The sequence below is a fragment of the Trachymyrmex cornetzi genome, unplaced genomic scaffold (genome assembly GCF_001594075.2).
Source record: "Trachymyrmex cornetzi isolate Tcor2-1 unplaced genomic scaffold, Tcor1.1 scaffold195, whole genome shotgun sequence".
Lineage (NCBI taxonomy): Eukaryota > Metazoa > Arthropoda > Insecta > Hymenoptera > Formicidae > Trachymyrmex > Trachymyrmex cornetzi.
Window position 1 is genome coordinate 88,561 of NW_017296580.1, and position 15,251 is coordinate 103,811.

At 29.5% G+C, this 15,251-nt stretch overlaps 1 protein-coding gene across 1 annotated transcript in view; it reads left to right on the forward strand.

Moving 5' to 3' along the window:
• LOC108759584 (uncharacterized) overlaps nt 1-15,251 on the forward strand; it is a 98,416-nt gene that overhangs the window by 72,144 nt on the left and 11,021 nt on the right. The window contains exon 3 of the mRNA XM_018505083.1: nt 12,696-12,823. Within this exon, the coding sequence (XP_018360585.1) occupies nt 12,696-12,823 (128 nt within the window). The remainder of the gene's footprint in view (nt 1-12,695; nt 12,824-15,251) is intronic.

Here is a 15,251-nt window from a genome sequence, read left to right on the forward strand (position 1 = left end):
TATAACAGTTTTTAGCAGACACGTGCAAAATTTTGCAGATAGTCGAAAGAAAAAATATTAGATAATATTTATAATATTGTTATTTTGAACAGTGTACTCATATGAACTACAGTAAATATGATTATCTTTAAGAATGACTCATATGAACTACAGTAAATATGATTATCTTTAAGAATGACTATAAAAATGCACTATTAATCAATTATTGGAGAAATTATGGCCTATGGCCATCTTTTCCGTATGGCCATAATACCCTAGTTTACCCTATGAAAAATTCAATATTCTCTTAATATTCGTATAGTCCCAATTTTCTGTAATTACTGTTAACTGACGAAAGTCTTACGACGTTTGCTACATGGTTCACGAAATTTCTACCTTCGTGAAACTCGTTCATTAAACAGGTTTTTTTTTCATCTTGATATAGCTTTAAAGTAGTTAAGCTAATTTAGCAAAAGTTTCTAGCAACTCGCTAGACAGTCCTGTGAAACTTCAACGTCTCTTTACGGCGAATTACAACTGTTAGTGTCGACACACACAGAGCGCTCTTGTACCTTGTGAATTTGATTACGTCACTGTTTATGCACGTAAAGTTTGTTGAAAATATCATGACCTAAGCATGAATGCTGTGGCTTTCGGAATTTGCAATTGGAATCTTCGTGTTTGTCGAGGTTGCTGAGGTCTCTAAGATGATATTACATAGACGAGCGTTTGGAAAGTGGGCTGTGTTTAACGATCGTGCGAGTAACTTGAGGAAAGACAAAGGTGACGACTATACGTCGATAGAACGTCAATCTTCGGTCGAGTTTCATGGTTCTAGTTCACTCTATCTTCCTGCAACTTAGAATTCGTTCCGTAGCTCTCCTTCCAGGCAAACATTTCACTGCGGGTGTCTCTATGAATTGGAAACCTCGAAACTTACTGAATCGAAAGAGTTCAGCACATTTTCGTTCTATTGTAGACTAATGAGCACCTTGGGAATCTTCTTTTCTAGCTTTATTCAGTTCAAAGACATAAGCTCTTTGAACTGTTTTTTTTTAATTAGAAGATTTTTGATAATATAATTTAAATTAGCATATTTAAAATTGAGATCGATTTTTTACAAATATTGTCAAGATTAAAGAAATTTCTAGACGAATATTAGGATTGTGCGCACTTCTTTTTAAACAAAATTATGTATTTGATATCGTATTCATACCTTGAGAAAAAAATGCTGTTGATTCAATTAAAGTCTATATTATGGGCTGTCACTAACATAAGTGATTAATTCATACGTATGTTTTATTGATATAAAGGCTTGATTATTGAAATAATAATTTATGCCTTTATGTCAATAAAAATAAACATGAATTAATCACTTATGTTAGTGACAGCCCGTAATATAGACTTTAATTAAATCAACAGCATTTTTTTCTCAGTGTAAATATGTTAAATTCATAATCTCAAAGTATATCCAATTTAAATTATTTGTTTAATAATTTCTAAATCATTTTCTACTCAATATATCGTTAATTCAATTGAAACAATGGAGTTAAACATTGTAATTTAAGAAAACGCATTGAAAGAAGAATTTAATTTATTATTTATTAAGTACATACATAAGTTAATATGGACGTTGTTTACGTTGAAACTAATTACATAAATTAATTGATTTATGTATATTTTGACATATGTAAATTAAAAATAACAAAATATTATTTTTAACCCAAAAGATTTTTTTAACTCAAGATTGAGTTACACCAATAGTTAAAAATTGTTCTTTTGGTATAACAATGTATACCTCAAGTAAATATTCAATAATTAATGCATCTTTTATTAAACAACGATTATTATAGCTGATAAAGTTTAATAAAACTTCGACTGAACATTCATCATTCTCAGAAAGAGCTTAACGAAAACTTTTTCTCGATGGTTCTTTCGCGTACTTGCTGATTAGTATCGCACTTTTGCCTTCGTTGAGATTTCCTCTTCGTTGCTTTTTACAGTGCATTAGGAAATTGAAATCGGTATCTATCAATGAACGAGCTGTATTCTTTACTACTGCAATTACAATAAGATCAATCGTGATATTTCTATGTTGCAAAGAATAATATCGACATTCTATGACCGGGAAGTTTTCAACTAATTACAGATCGTGTTTTTTAGCATCTTTTCATACGAATTCAATAAAAATTCATATCTGATCTTTGGCTTGTCGTATAGATCGAATAATTAATTTGTGGTAATCTTGAACATTTCAGAATAAGATATAAATTATATAAATGTTAAAGATAGTAATTAAATTTTTACTTAGAATCCAAATAAATTTCTAATGAATATAATATACTATACGATAAAATCTATAAGTTTTATAATTTAAATAATTTATACTTCATATATTATAATTTTTTAAATTTATTTTATATGCAATATTTTTTGTACGCTGCTTAATAAAAATAATTGAAAATAAATAAAACTAACGATATTTCAAACTATAAACCGCTTTAAAATTTCAATATGATATTGATGGAAAAATACGTGTATATGTATGCCGTGCATATTTTTTTCTTGTTTGATTTCGTTACAGTACAATTATTTTCATCTGTATAATTTTATATTGTCCGCTAATAAATTTCTCGATTCAATATTGTTTGAATTGATTTTCGATTAATGTATGACTAAATCTAGCATCAATTTTTGCAATTTTATCATTTCATTATTTTTCCGTTTTGTAATCACCTACGTCATCCTCGATTCTAGATAATGCGTTGTTATATTTATAGCACGTATAGAACGTCTTACAATCACCGTATTTTTGCATATTCTAGAGGTAAAATAGAGTAAAAAATCTTAATACGAAAATGTCGAGGCTACAATAGTTTTTGAATTACAATTGATCAAAATTGTAATTAAAAAACTATTATATGTATATAGCCTCGATATTTTCATATTAAGATTTTTGTCTTAGAATGTTCTAAAGAATTCAGAAATGATAATAAACTATAAAAGTAAAATAGGTTTTGACTTATAAGTATATAAAGTTAGTTTGTTATATATTATAATTAAAAAAATCATTGTAACCTCGACATTTTCGTATTAGGATTTTTACTCTACTTTATCTCTAGAATACACTGTGAAAGTATTGTACGATGGTTGTGAGACACCCTGTATATTATATGCTCTTAAAAATTCCATTATTATAATCTTTTGGTTTCATTGACAAAAACTAATTGACAAATATTATAAGTTATAAGCGCGACGTGATAAACAAACATACGACATCTAATTAAAAAGAATTTTTTGTAAAATGTGATAAATAATATTTTTGAGTGTTTGAATTATTTTTGCTTGAAGATCAGTTGATGAATATACAAGATGGAGTCTTAAGATAGAATATTCATGTCTTACACAGAGATGAGTTTTAAAGTATAATATTCGTGATATATATTTTAAGATGAAGATCAGTGATATTATGAGTAAAAAAAAAGAGAGATCTTTTGTAAATTTTTCATTATTCTATAAAATTGTCATCGTGCTTAAAAAAATTTTGTTATACTTTACGGAACATTTTATTGCTATGTTCCTATTTTAAGCCATGACAGTTAACGATAGTTACTTTGTGAGTATTTGCATTGCAAATAACTGTCAAGTACTGCGCGTCGCAAAATAAATGAAAGTTTAAACTCTTTGTGATGTATAGTATTTAAAACCATTTTCTAACAGATGTAATGTGAATAAGAAATAATAATGGTAAAACAATAAATTGACGAGCAATTAAGAGTTAGAAATAGGCGCAGTTATTAAATGCGTATAAATAACAACATTCTAAAACTTATCTTACATTAATCTCGCAAGAAATATCATACAGATCAATATCGAACGTTTCGACTTCATTCGAGCCATCATCAGCGATGTCAAACAATGGATATGGTCATTATTCGCTTCTCAAGGAACACAAGCGAGCAGCCGGAAGAGCCTCTTTAATTCCAAATTTTGAGAAGCCACATTGCCAATTAACTGATTAGTCAAGTGATAACAGCTGCAAACTTTGATCAACACATAGCACAAGGAGGAAAAATAAATAAAGAGAACTGTATCGCAAAGAGTATCGAATTGAAAATGATTGATATATATTACTTATATTACGGTCATGAATTGGAAACAGAATTGATTTAATCTAAAATAAATTAAGAATTTGAAAGAAAATATTTTTCGTGCATTAATATAATTTTTTTACTATAATGTAATTTACAAAAAAAAATATCTATTTACCTCTAAATGATACATATGGAAAAATTGCATGAGATATATTTATAATATTTGTATAGATAGTTTATTTTATCAATTTTAGAGAGTCTTCAGAAAGCAATTAATTAATACAGCAGTACGCGATAACGAATTGCAATTGAAACTAGAAGTATTTCGCGAATTATAAATATATTGAAGAAAGATATAATTTCATTGCACGAAATTTATGTATTGTTTTTATTCCATGTACTTTCTTTCTTAATTGCCATTTTATTTTATCCTTGGCGTAATGGGAAGCACTAATTGCTTGTGTGTCGTTACTTGGCGTTCCATTAGATATGATTTACGATCGCGATTCATATTTTACGGAGAGAGCATGCATCATCGTCGATGATATGTCTTAATTTCTCATCGGCGCGGCGCGGGCGGTTAGAATAGATCTGGCACAAAGCCATTTGTTCAGTTTATATAGAGTGAGCGGATAGTCGTTACCTCAAATAATCGGCGTTGTTTCAACGAAATACTTTTCTTTATGAAAAAGTTAATTCTTTCGAGATAAATATAGGTATATTTATTCGATGTTAGAAGAACATTCACAAAGTGATTTTATCTCATGCGGTTTTCATTAAGTAACATGTGGTACGAGAGAATTCTTATTTTTTTTTACAATCCAAATACGTAATTTCAAATGTAAACTCACATGTGGGTAAACTTACCTCTCTTTGAGCTTTTCTAGCGTTCTAGCCTTCAGCCTCGTTAGCTATTAGCCATCAGCTCTTCAGTATAATTTCTGAAAAGATTTAAAACCTAAAATCTAAATTTGTGTTTTGCAACCGTTTTTGCTTTATAAACTCGTTCGAATTTCACTGTTAGAAATGTTTGTGAATTTACAATACCCTTACAATAAAAATGTGCAGTAAATTTACAAATCATATAACGTTTCGCTGTGATTTTGCAATATTTGTAAATTTATAATAAAAATTTGTTGTGAATTTACAAAACTGGCGTGCTGTGCATGCGTATTAGAGATTTGCATATACTTTACCACAAAATGATATTGTAATATCACAATAAAACTGTTTAAATTTACGGCACATTTTTGTTGGATAAAAACTTCCAATACTTTTGGAAGTTTACAACAGAAATTTCTATTTAATTTGGATAGTTCGCAATTTTTATTTTATAATTATCACATATAATTGTATTCTGAAATAATAATATCAAACATAAACTGATAATACAAAACATAAACTAATTGTAAATTATCCGTGGATAACTTCTGCTTAATAAAGTTTCTACGTTTACGTGACAGTGACGCTGCATTAATTGCGTGTATCCTCTCATTTGTTTTTATACAAGCTGCTACACTGAGAGAAAGGATTTTATTAATTTAGCAAGCCACCAGTACCTTTAACCGGTGATCGGTAAATATGTAACAACAAATTATGTTCTTGTGATTGCTGCTAGTTTGCTATACCAACCAATTATTAGTAACAGAAATAAACTATATAGAATCTAACCTATCTCTTTTGGATAGACTTTAGCTCGTTTACATAGAATTCGTAGATGATCGTGGAGTCTTAAGTTTTAGGAAATCGATCAAGCACAGTCAAATATAAGGAGAATACTTGACTAGAATTAATCAATTTCTTACGATTTGAGACCCTGCAACCGTCTACGACTTTTATATATATATATATATATAAAAGCCTCTTATTTGCTAGCGATACTATTGATTATTTGTTACATTGACAAATTAATTTGCCATCGTAACAAATCGATTGTTTTTTTAACAAATATCACATTTGCTTTCCCTTGATTTGTTCCTATAACAAAATCTTTTCTCTCAGTGTACGATCGTGTAGTATAAAGTTGCGTGTTTCAGAACTCTCGTGCAATAACGAGTGCAAATCGGTGTTATAAATCTGCAAAGAGGAGGCGTTAAAACTTGAAGAATGTAAACCACCTCGCCCGATCTCTGTAAATCATTTCTGTCGTCGATGGTCGTCTTTTTAATGTCTCACTTATATTTTAGTGAATCTGAACGACATCATTTCTTTTTTATACTTCTATAAATTGATCATATTTTCGTTTGTCTTTAAAAAATATTTAGATTTAGTTAACGTATAAGTAATCCAATTTAACATTCCAATAAAAAAATTTTCTATGTGTGTATAATGTTAAAAATTCTAGATTTAATATTAAAAATTTAAATATTATGAAAATCTTCTGTTTGATATATCATCGGTTTATTTTTTTCATTCTTATCGCAAGTGAAACTTTACAGTGATTATGAAGTATTTTTAAATCGTCAATAAACTATTCAATTTATTAGTTATTTGCAAACATGACGATAATGTAAGTGTGAAATAATTTCAATAATCGTATTATGGCGAGTGTTAATAAATATCTAAATATCTTCGGCTTTATATACTGCCATTATTTCAGTTGTAATTTTCGTTTATGTATAATGAAGCTATACAGTTATCGGGATCACGATTATTTCAAAGAAGGGAGAGAGAGAGAGAGAGAGAGAGAGGGAGGGAGGGAGAGGGGAGAGGAAGAGGATAATTAATTTGAGCTTTCCGACTCGCTTGCTTTTTCATGTCATGCTATGTACCTACCTTTCGGGAAAAAGTACTTTTAAATATTCAAACTAGAATATTTTATGCACGATGTGTTGAAGATCTTTCTGCCATTTCTGCCAATCGCTCCACGCGCGTTGCTCTGCCGGCCATAATCGGTGTAAACTCGCTCTATAGTTCCAAAACTTTCCATCGACAGAAATTCATTGCAAGCTGATTAACTCAATACCGAGCTGGTTGGAAGTCTAGACATTTCTCCCCCTACGTCTCTCTCTCTCTCTCTCTCTCTCTCTCTCTCTCTACTCTCTCTCTCTCTCTCTTCCCTCTCTCATATGTATCTATATCATATCAACGTTATATTTACGCGTTGTACCGTATTTCGCACTTAGTGCGTTACCAGATCGTGCTTTTAGTGCCTACTGAGGGATTACTTTGTCAACGATTTCTATTCATTTCTGACATTCCATTGTTGTCGATATGTAGATTTAAGTATAAGATTACAAAGAACATTCGGAGTTAAATCAGAAAAAGAGAGAGAGAGATGTAAAAACTTAAAAATCTTTTTAAAAAATCGTATATCTAAAATGGAACTTTTTTATATATACACTAATATAGGTATTTTACAAATATATAAATTATATATTTCACATACATATATTATATTTTATATATAATTAAAACTAAAATCTGAATTTTTTCCCGTAGTTTTATTATCTTTTTTTTTTTACACATAATTAAAGTTTCTTCATAATATAAAACTATTTACCCAAAATTATTCATCATTGTTTATTTAAAAAATTATTCATAAAAACGTCGGGCACAAAGAGCGTTTGGAATATATTTAAAGTTCGTTTATTTCTTATTTCTGTTTATTTCTTGTTATTCTGCCATCGTGAAAATGACAGTTCAACAAGAAATTTATGGACGTCATTTAACCGCAGGGTTGGTTTTGTCGATCCATGCACTTGCATCTTTCTTGACAAGTCTCGTATAAACTTGTCAAACTTCTCGACATCGCTAACAGCTAATAGATGAAAGCGGACATCAAATAACGATAAGAAGTTTTGATATTGATATAATCTGCTTAATTAACTTGAATTATTTATTGAAATTAATCTATACTAAAATGGATTAATTTTAAAATAATTCATTGATACATTGAATGATTTTAAAATAATTCATTGATTCTAAAATGCTTTGCAGAATTTTTACAAGAATTATTTCAAATATGGTATGCAGATTTTGAAGTAAAAGTTGCGCAAATTCATAATTTATAAGTTTCGTTTTATATATAAAATAGATTTGAATAAATTGATAAGGATGATACTTTTTTGAATCTCTTCGATGATGAAGCAAAATATAAAATATATAAATAATCAGCAAATTTTTTATGACTAAATATACTGAGTTTTTATTTAATTATTTATTGTGTGATGTGACTAAAAAGTAGGTACTTTATATAGAATACATAAGTTCCAAATTAATTTATTAAACTTTTGGGTCACTGTCTCATTATTAAAATGTTTATTACGAATACATGTATGGAATAAATTGTCATTCTTATACTTCGTTTTTTGAAATGTTATTAAGTAATGTATTATATTATATGATTATCCTGCTTATTATGTCGACCTTTGTTACTTATGACTCGCTATTTCTGTAATATTTATGGAGATATAAGTAACATTTCTATATATATAGATAATAATTCAGATCATCTAGTAATGACATGTCTCTATTTTGCGAGTCTTATATTGTGCGATATAACAATCAATATATTTTCCTTAGCGCCACAGTAATCAGTTTGGCGATCCGTCTCTTGTAAAATAAATCATTTTCCGTTTATGTTCAAAGATGTTTCTCTATTTGTGCTGATTTCCGCACGTTGGTTTCCAACTATTTTTCTTATTATCTCTCACCTTTACGCATGTTTTGAGTAAACTCCCCTGCGTATGTCTTTTCCTTTTTATATTTTGCCCTGGATTATCGTTTACTGAAGGGGAAGATAGGGAGGACTCTTAATGGACAACACATCCAGAATAACAAAATATATGTGCTTTTGTGGAAGTTAAAGGCTGAACATTGAAATGGGGATGAAACTCTGTTCTGATCCTTCCTGTGTTCCGACGACCTTTTCTTATCCCTCTTTTTTTCGTTCAGTAGAAACACGATTCTCGCCTTTGTTTCAACAAAGACCACATTGTGGAGAACCGTTAATGATTCGTGATGGTTTTCTGAATAATTAACAATTAAGGTTATTTTACGTTATTTTAATTTTTAATTCATCCATTTAATTTTTATTTATCGCAGCTGATGTTAATAATAAATAAGAGAAGAAATTTTTGTCCTTTTTATTTATATTTTATTATTCGTAATTTTTTATTTATTATTAGATATAGATTAAAAAATATATATATATATATATATTTACAATTTTATTGTAATATTATATCCTGCACTAAACTCTGATTTAACGAATATAGATCTCAATGATTAATTTATTTATTTAGGAAACAAACATGATTAAAATATTTTTAACAACACAATTGGTATAGTTATTTAATAATTACGTAATAATTAGGAAAATTATATTTGATTATAATTGATTATTATATAAAATAAGATTTTTTTAAATACATTTTCTATCGCAAATGTTACTAAACAGTAAAATAATTGTGCGCTTATTAAAATGTTATTTATTTTACTTTGTCAGTTATGTTTGTAGGAAAAGGGGATCATATATGGATCGTATAGTTTTTACTTTCACTTATATAATAGATTTTGTAAGTTGAAAATTAAGAATTTCTTTTTTCGTAGAAACGCGAGATCTTTTTATAGGTTTTGTATAGAATATCTTATCCGTAATACTATTTGTCTTCACAGGCAACAACGTGATCCAATCAGTAAGTGCATTACTTGTTGCGAAACGTGTTCATTCGAGTAACGGAGAAACGCGAAGATTCTCCATTTATCAAAGTAAACGAATAAGAGGAAAGAAATATTTATGGAACAAAGTAAAAATATAGAAAGTTATGCATATTGTGATCTCGTTAAATTCTTTGCAATATAACATTGAATTTGAATTAGTACTATATCCTTGAGAAAGTCAAGTTCTTTAAAGAGAAAATAAAGTTCAGAAGTCATTTCTGAAAAGTTTCCAATTTCTCGAATCCACAATTCTTAAAATGTATTCTGCACATTTTCATAATTTTTTATAGGGAATGAAAAATACTTTTCAATTTCGTTATTTATGTGTCTTCTGCAATAATTAAATTTCTGAAGCATTTATTCTGCATCGAGGTAAAAAGTGACATTAAAAAATAATAAGAAATTTATTAAATATATTAAATATAATATGTATATATAAATTTATATAATTTTTATGTGTATTTAATATATGACATTTTATATATTTATATAATTTTATATTAGATATGTAAATCTCATATATAAATTTTGTATTCAATATATAAATTTTATATTGTTCCTAATTATTTTTTTGATATTATATTTAATATAAAATTGAAAAATAATAGGAATTTTACGTTTTCAAAGTAGGACATCTACGAAGATCTTGAAATACGCGTGAGGTAGAGTGAGCTAGCATGTGTCAACAAATTTAATAGAAATTCTCGTGCTACGCGTACGACCGTCATGCAACGATGAGTTTTTTATATGTTTTGCGTGATGCTCTGATTCGGCTTTTTTTTTATCGGGAAAATCCTTCCTTTATCGTCTGTTTCATGTCGCGCACGTGAAATGTACTTTGGCGTGTTATAATACATATATAGCATTACAGCGCGCGTTTCAAAGAATGTTTCTTTCACGTGGCATATGTCATATATGCACAAACACGTATGTGCCTCTCTCAATTTTTCCGCAAATCGATACTAAGTCCTTCCTTTTAACTTTTTCGTGGACACTGGTGGACACATTGGTGACACACAATGGTGCTTGATTGACCGACACTTACCTATATATAGTCGCGTGCGAATTTTTGTTGTGGATTCGTATCGCGTTTCAGACGAGAAGCGCTCCTATGTTGTTTGCCGAGGGACGTGCAATTTGTGATGATATTGATCGAATGAGGACCATCCAAACGAGACAGAAGTCGCACTTCTTTTTCTTGGAATTGGAATCACGATTAGATTTCGTTCCTCAGAGTAGCTATTTATACGCGATCGGTACTTTGTATCAGCCACGAGTTTCTGCAATCTTTGAGAGAGAGAAAGAGAGAGAGAGGGGGGGGGGGAGATAGAGAGAGGAAAGTGATGGAAAAAAGCGGAAATTATAGCTGTCGTCTTCCTTCGAAATGGAGCAATAACAACATATTGATATATGTATATATATATAGGATATAGGACGATCGCGATTTTATTTATCTTCAGCGTGATTCATTCTGTGTTCGTCAAATCTTATTAATAGCTTTGTTGCCTATATTCGAATTAAAAAAGTTCATTGTTTAAACATATCTTCCTGTTAAGCTATGCAAGTTACTATTTGAGAAAAATTATATTATATAATCACCCAAAAAAAAGATAATCTAATTGTAAAGTGAAATTTCCGGTAACCTTATATTCTAAGCAGAAACTTTTACAGACAGAGTATATTCCTCTTGCAATGCACTGGACTATTCATCAAAAATGTATTGGAGATTATTCTAACAGTTTTCCTCTTGTATAACGAGGAATATATTTACTGAAAGTGGAGTGCCCTCTTACAAGTAAATTATATTAGAGGAACAACAAGATTTTTACTAACTGTTTAATAAATTTATTAACAGTTTTAATATATTAACATCTTTATAATGCTTGATGGTAGCATCAAATTATTAAATTGCTTGCCAATTTAATTCGCGATTACTAGAGTAGTTTTAATTGTGTTTATTTAGTCCGGAAAAATAATTCGGCGCGCAGTTGGAAAAAGACTACAATATGGTATATATGCAAGTACATATATAGTATATATTAATAATTCAAGATTGCATTATTTAAAGCAACAAAGATCCAGCTTCGACCGTAATAGGCGTTTAAATTTTTAGTATTGATTGTGTTTCTCACATATACGGTCTGAAATAAAAATATTGTTAAGATTTTTACTGTAGATGCAAAACGAAAGTACTCTAACTGTAAGAATATTGTGCTTAGCATATTTTCCTCTTGATTTCAGAAGATTCCTCTTGAGGCCGTATATAAGAATAAAATCCTCTAAGATTTAGCGGTTTCTGCTAATATTAAAATTATTTCTTTTTACGGTGATATATTAGATATTTTTAAAGAATCTTTTTTAAAAACTAATAAACCTTACGTTTAACACGTGATTTGTCTAACGAGTTTTATATTATATGTCATGTTTTATTGTCATAGTGAGATTTTTATTATTGCAAGCATGTAATAATAAAATATTATGTAATATTATTAAATGAGCCTAATATCCATGATAGTGTGTTAAAAAAAAATTGCAAATTTTTTTATTTTACATTGTTATTTAGTTATTTATTTGATTCAAAATTTTATATTATATAACTTTATTTTTTACAAATACTTAAAAAAATTTTGATAATACAATCAACACGTTAACTGTAAAAAAATAAATAAATAGTTCAGTACAAATCAAATAAGAGACAGAATCCTATTTTCGGTTAAAGCGGATCTTGATACTTAATAACATTCATATGCTATATTTTTTAGTTTTATAAATTACGCGCCGATTTGGTTTGTTAAACTGGAAACGGAATCGCAGCTAAAATATTAACGTCACAAATTGAATTAATGCTAAGATACTTACGCACTCTACTTTGTAATTCCATCCAACTGATGGGTTCGTATAAGCCCTAAAATTATGTCGAATTCCATTATCATGTACATTATTTTATTTCTGTTTTAGCTGATATATTCGACGAAGTAGATGAACAAATCAAGAAACATGCTGGTCTACAAGCGACTTGCGTAGGCGGTGGAAGAATTGAGCATGACCCCGACGAAAAGATCATCAAAGTTTATGGATATTCGCAAGTAAGTCTTGGAATTTAGTATGAAATTTATCGGAATATTTATTATTTGATCAATTTCGCACATCTTTGATTTAACTGACGTAAAAAAACTTTATTTTTCGTGTATATATGCTTTTGTTCTAATAAAAATTACGGGTTTCTTCTAGTAAGTATAGTATTTCATCTCTCTCTCTCTCTCTCTCTCTCTCTCTCTCTCTCTCTCTCTCTCCATTTCTGTCTATTTATTACAAAATAACAGCTATTTTCCGATTGTGATTTTGTATATTCTGTATTTTCCACTTATTTTTTACTTTTCACTGTGGTATATTGTGCGCTACATGTATATTTCATTCCTTTTTGCAACGTGGAGATCCTTTGTTAATCGAAATTATGTTCGTACTTATTAAAGTAAGTTGACAATTGGTCGACATGAATGTCTAGAGCGAATCGTGATATATTCCTAGTATCAGGTTGTGACTTCAAATGCAGATAGAGGAATACCTATGATTAACAGCGCATACACATTTTCACCCCATGATGTTACTGGATACGAGCGTCACGCCCACGTTCAGTATCGTATGTCGAACTTTAGCAGATTAAATTCGTTCGACCGACAGAATTGGTGCCTCTGACGCAAACATAATCGAATAAGAATTTACGTGCGTTTTATCAGTTGAATTGTACGTGTAAAATAGAAATTTTCTTCAGTGGAGTGTACTTTTTATATATTCCCAATATATATCTCTTATTATGTTACCGCAAATACAATAGTTGAAGGAATAGGTAAAGAATTTAAATGAAACGGGCACTGATGTTAATAAAATCGATTCTTTTTTAAATTCAACTCTCAAATTTTTTCCGAAGTGTCATAGTACATATTTCGGACATTTTTTTGCGTTGAACACGATTGATAGATTTGTGTAGCACATTACAATTTTGAATAAATTAAAGTAAAATAAATAAAAAATGATCATTTTTAACATTGTTTTTACAACAGAATAAAAGTTTGTTTCTTAATAAACGGTATCTAAAAGCTCTTTAATTGAGAGCTTTCAAATGAATTTTAGTTCACGATTGTGCGACTTATTTTCATCAAATTATGATTGTTTAAATTTTAGACTTTTTGTATAATTATTACATAATTTAACAAAAAACTACTTTTCTTCTCTGAAATATAATAATATATACTCTGAAAACTTTTTCACACTCAACACGATGCCGTCGTTAGAGTTTGTGTAACGTGTCAGGATTTTTAGTAAAAATCGAGGTACATTAAATTGGTTGTCGGTCCATTTCATACGATATCGTGTTTAGCGCGAAAAAAAATCTTTAAAATAATCACACTTTGGAGAGAGAAAATAGTTGATTTTTTACCGAACAGTGTAGTCAGTATAAATCAATATTAAGACAGATATTTTATATTCAACAACAAAAATTCCTCTATTTCGTTGCGAAACGCTTTCTAGCGTACAAATGCTATAAACCTTGAAGCTGCAGGTCGATTGACCTCCAAGCGTAAAATTGCAATTGCATTTACGTAAACTTGGAAATGTCCGTCGACTTCCGTAACGCCGTTGGATTTTATTGAGCTATGTTATGGCATTTACGATCGTAGGTATTTCGCGTAAATAAGACAATTATTATGAGTGTGTTGCAAAAATTCGGACGGTGCCATAAGTTTTTACTTTCATGCGATATCATTTAATTTTATAACATGTTAAACGCGCAATGTACTAGATCAAGCATTGTGTTTTTTAATTACGAAACTTCTTTTACGCTTTTATTTAAAACAGTATTTTTTTTAATTTCCTTTTTTTTCTTATACTAGTACATTCCTTGCGCGCGCTACGCGCGCGCTCCTCCATTTTACTCTCCTTTTTAGACATTATGAAATATAATATTACGAATCTGGATTCAAAATGATTGAATAAGAAAAATGATCGAATCGTTATGGCCGTTTGAAAATTTGAAAATTCAAAGTAGTTGAATCAATATGGCGGATGGAATTCTTTAGTTAAATACTATAAAAAATTTTATAATACAATTATTTTTTATCGAACGCTAATGTTACCATGGTACATGTTGCTTCATTTTTTTTTGTTTTATGTTAGAGGAGAAAATCTTCGTACACCTTCTGCCAGGTGATGTTTCATTTGAACATCAACCTGACCAGAGGAAGACACATGGCGCCCGAGCTCACCGGGTGTGCTGGATTCGTTCAGTTCGTGTTTTCGAATAGTGAAATCGAATATTTTTTTTTGCATTTGTTTGCTCATCATTTGCTCACGTTTGCTCCGTCCGAATTTTTTTTTGCTCACCCTTAGTTCAAAAGTTACACGAAATTTAAATTTTGGGGGGGGCAACTTCACGCTAGCCCCCGAATATTAAAAAATCGAATATTCTTTTTTTACATTCGTTTGCTTGTCGTTTGCAAACGATTGCTCCGTCGG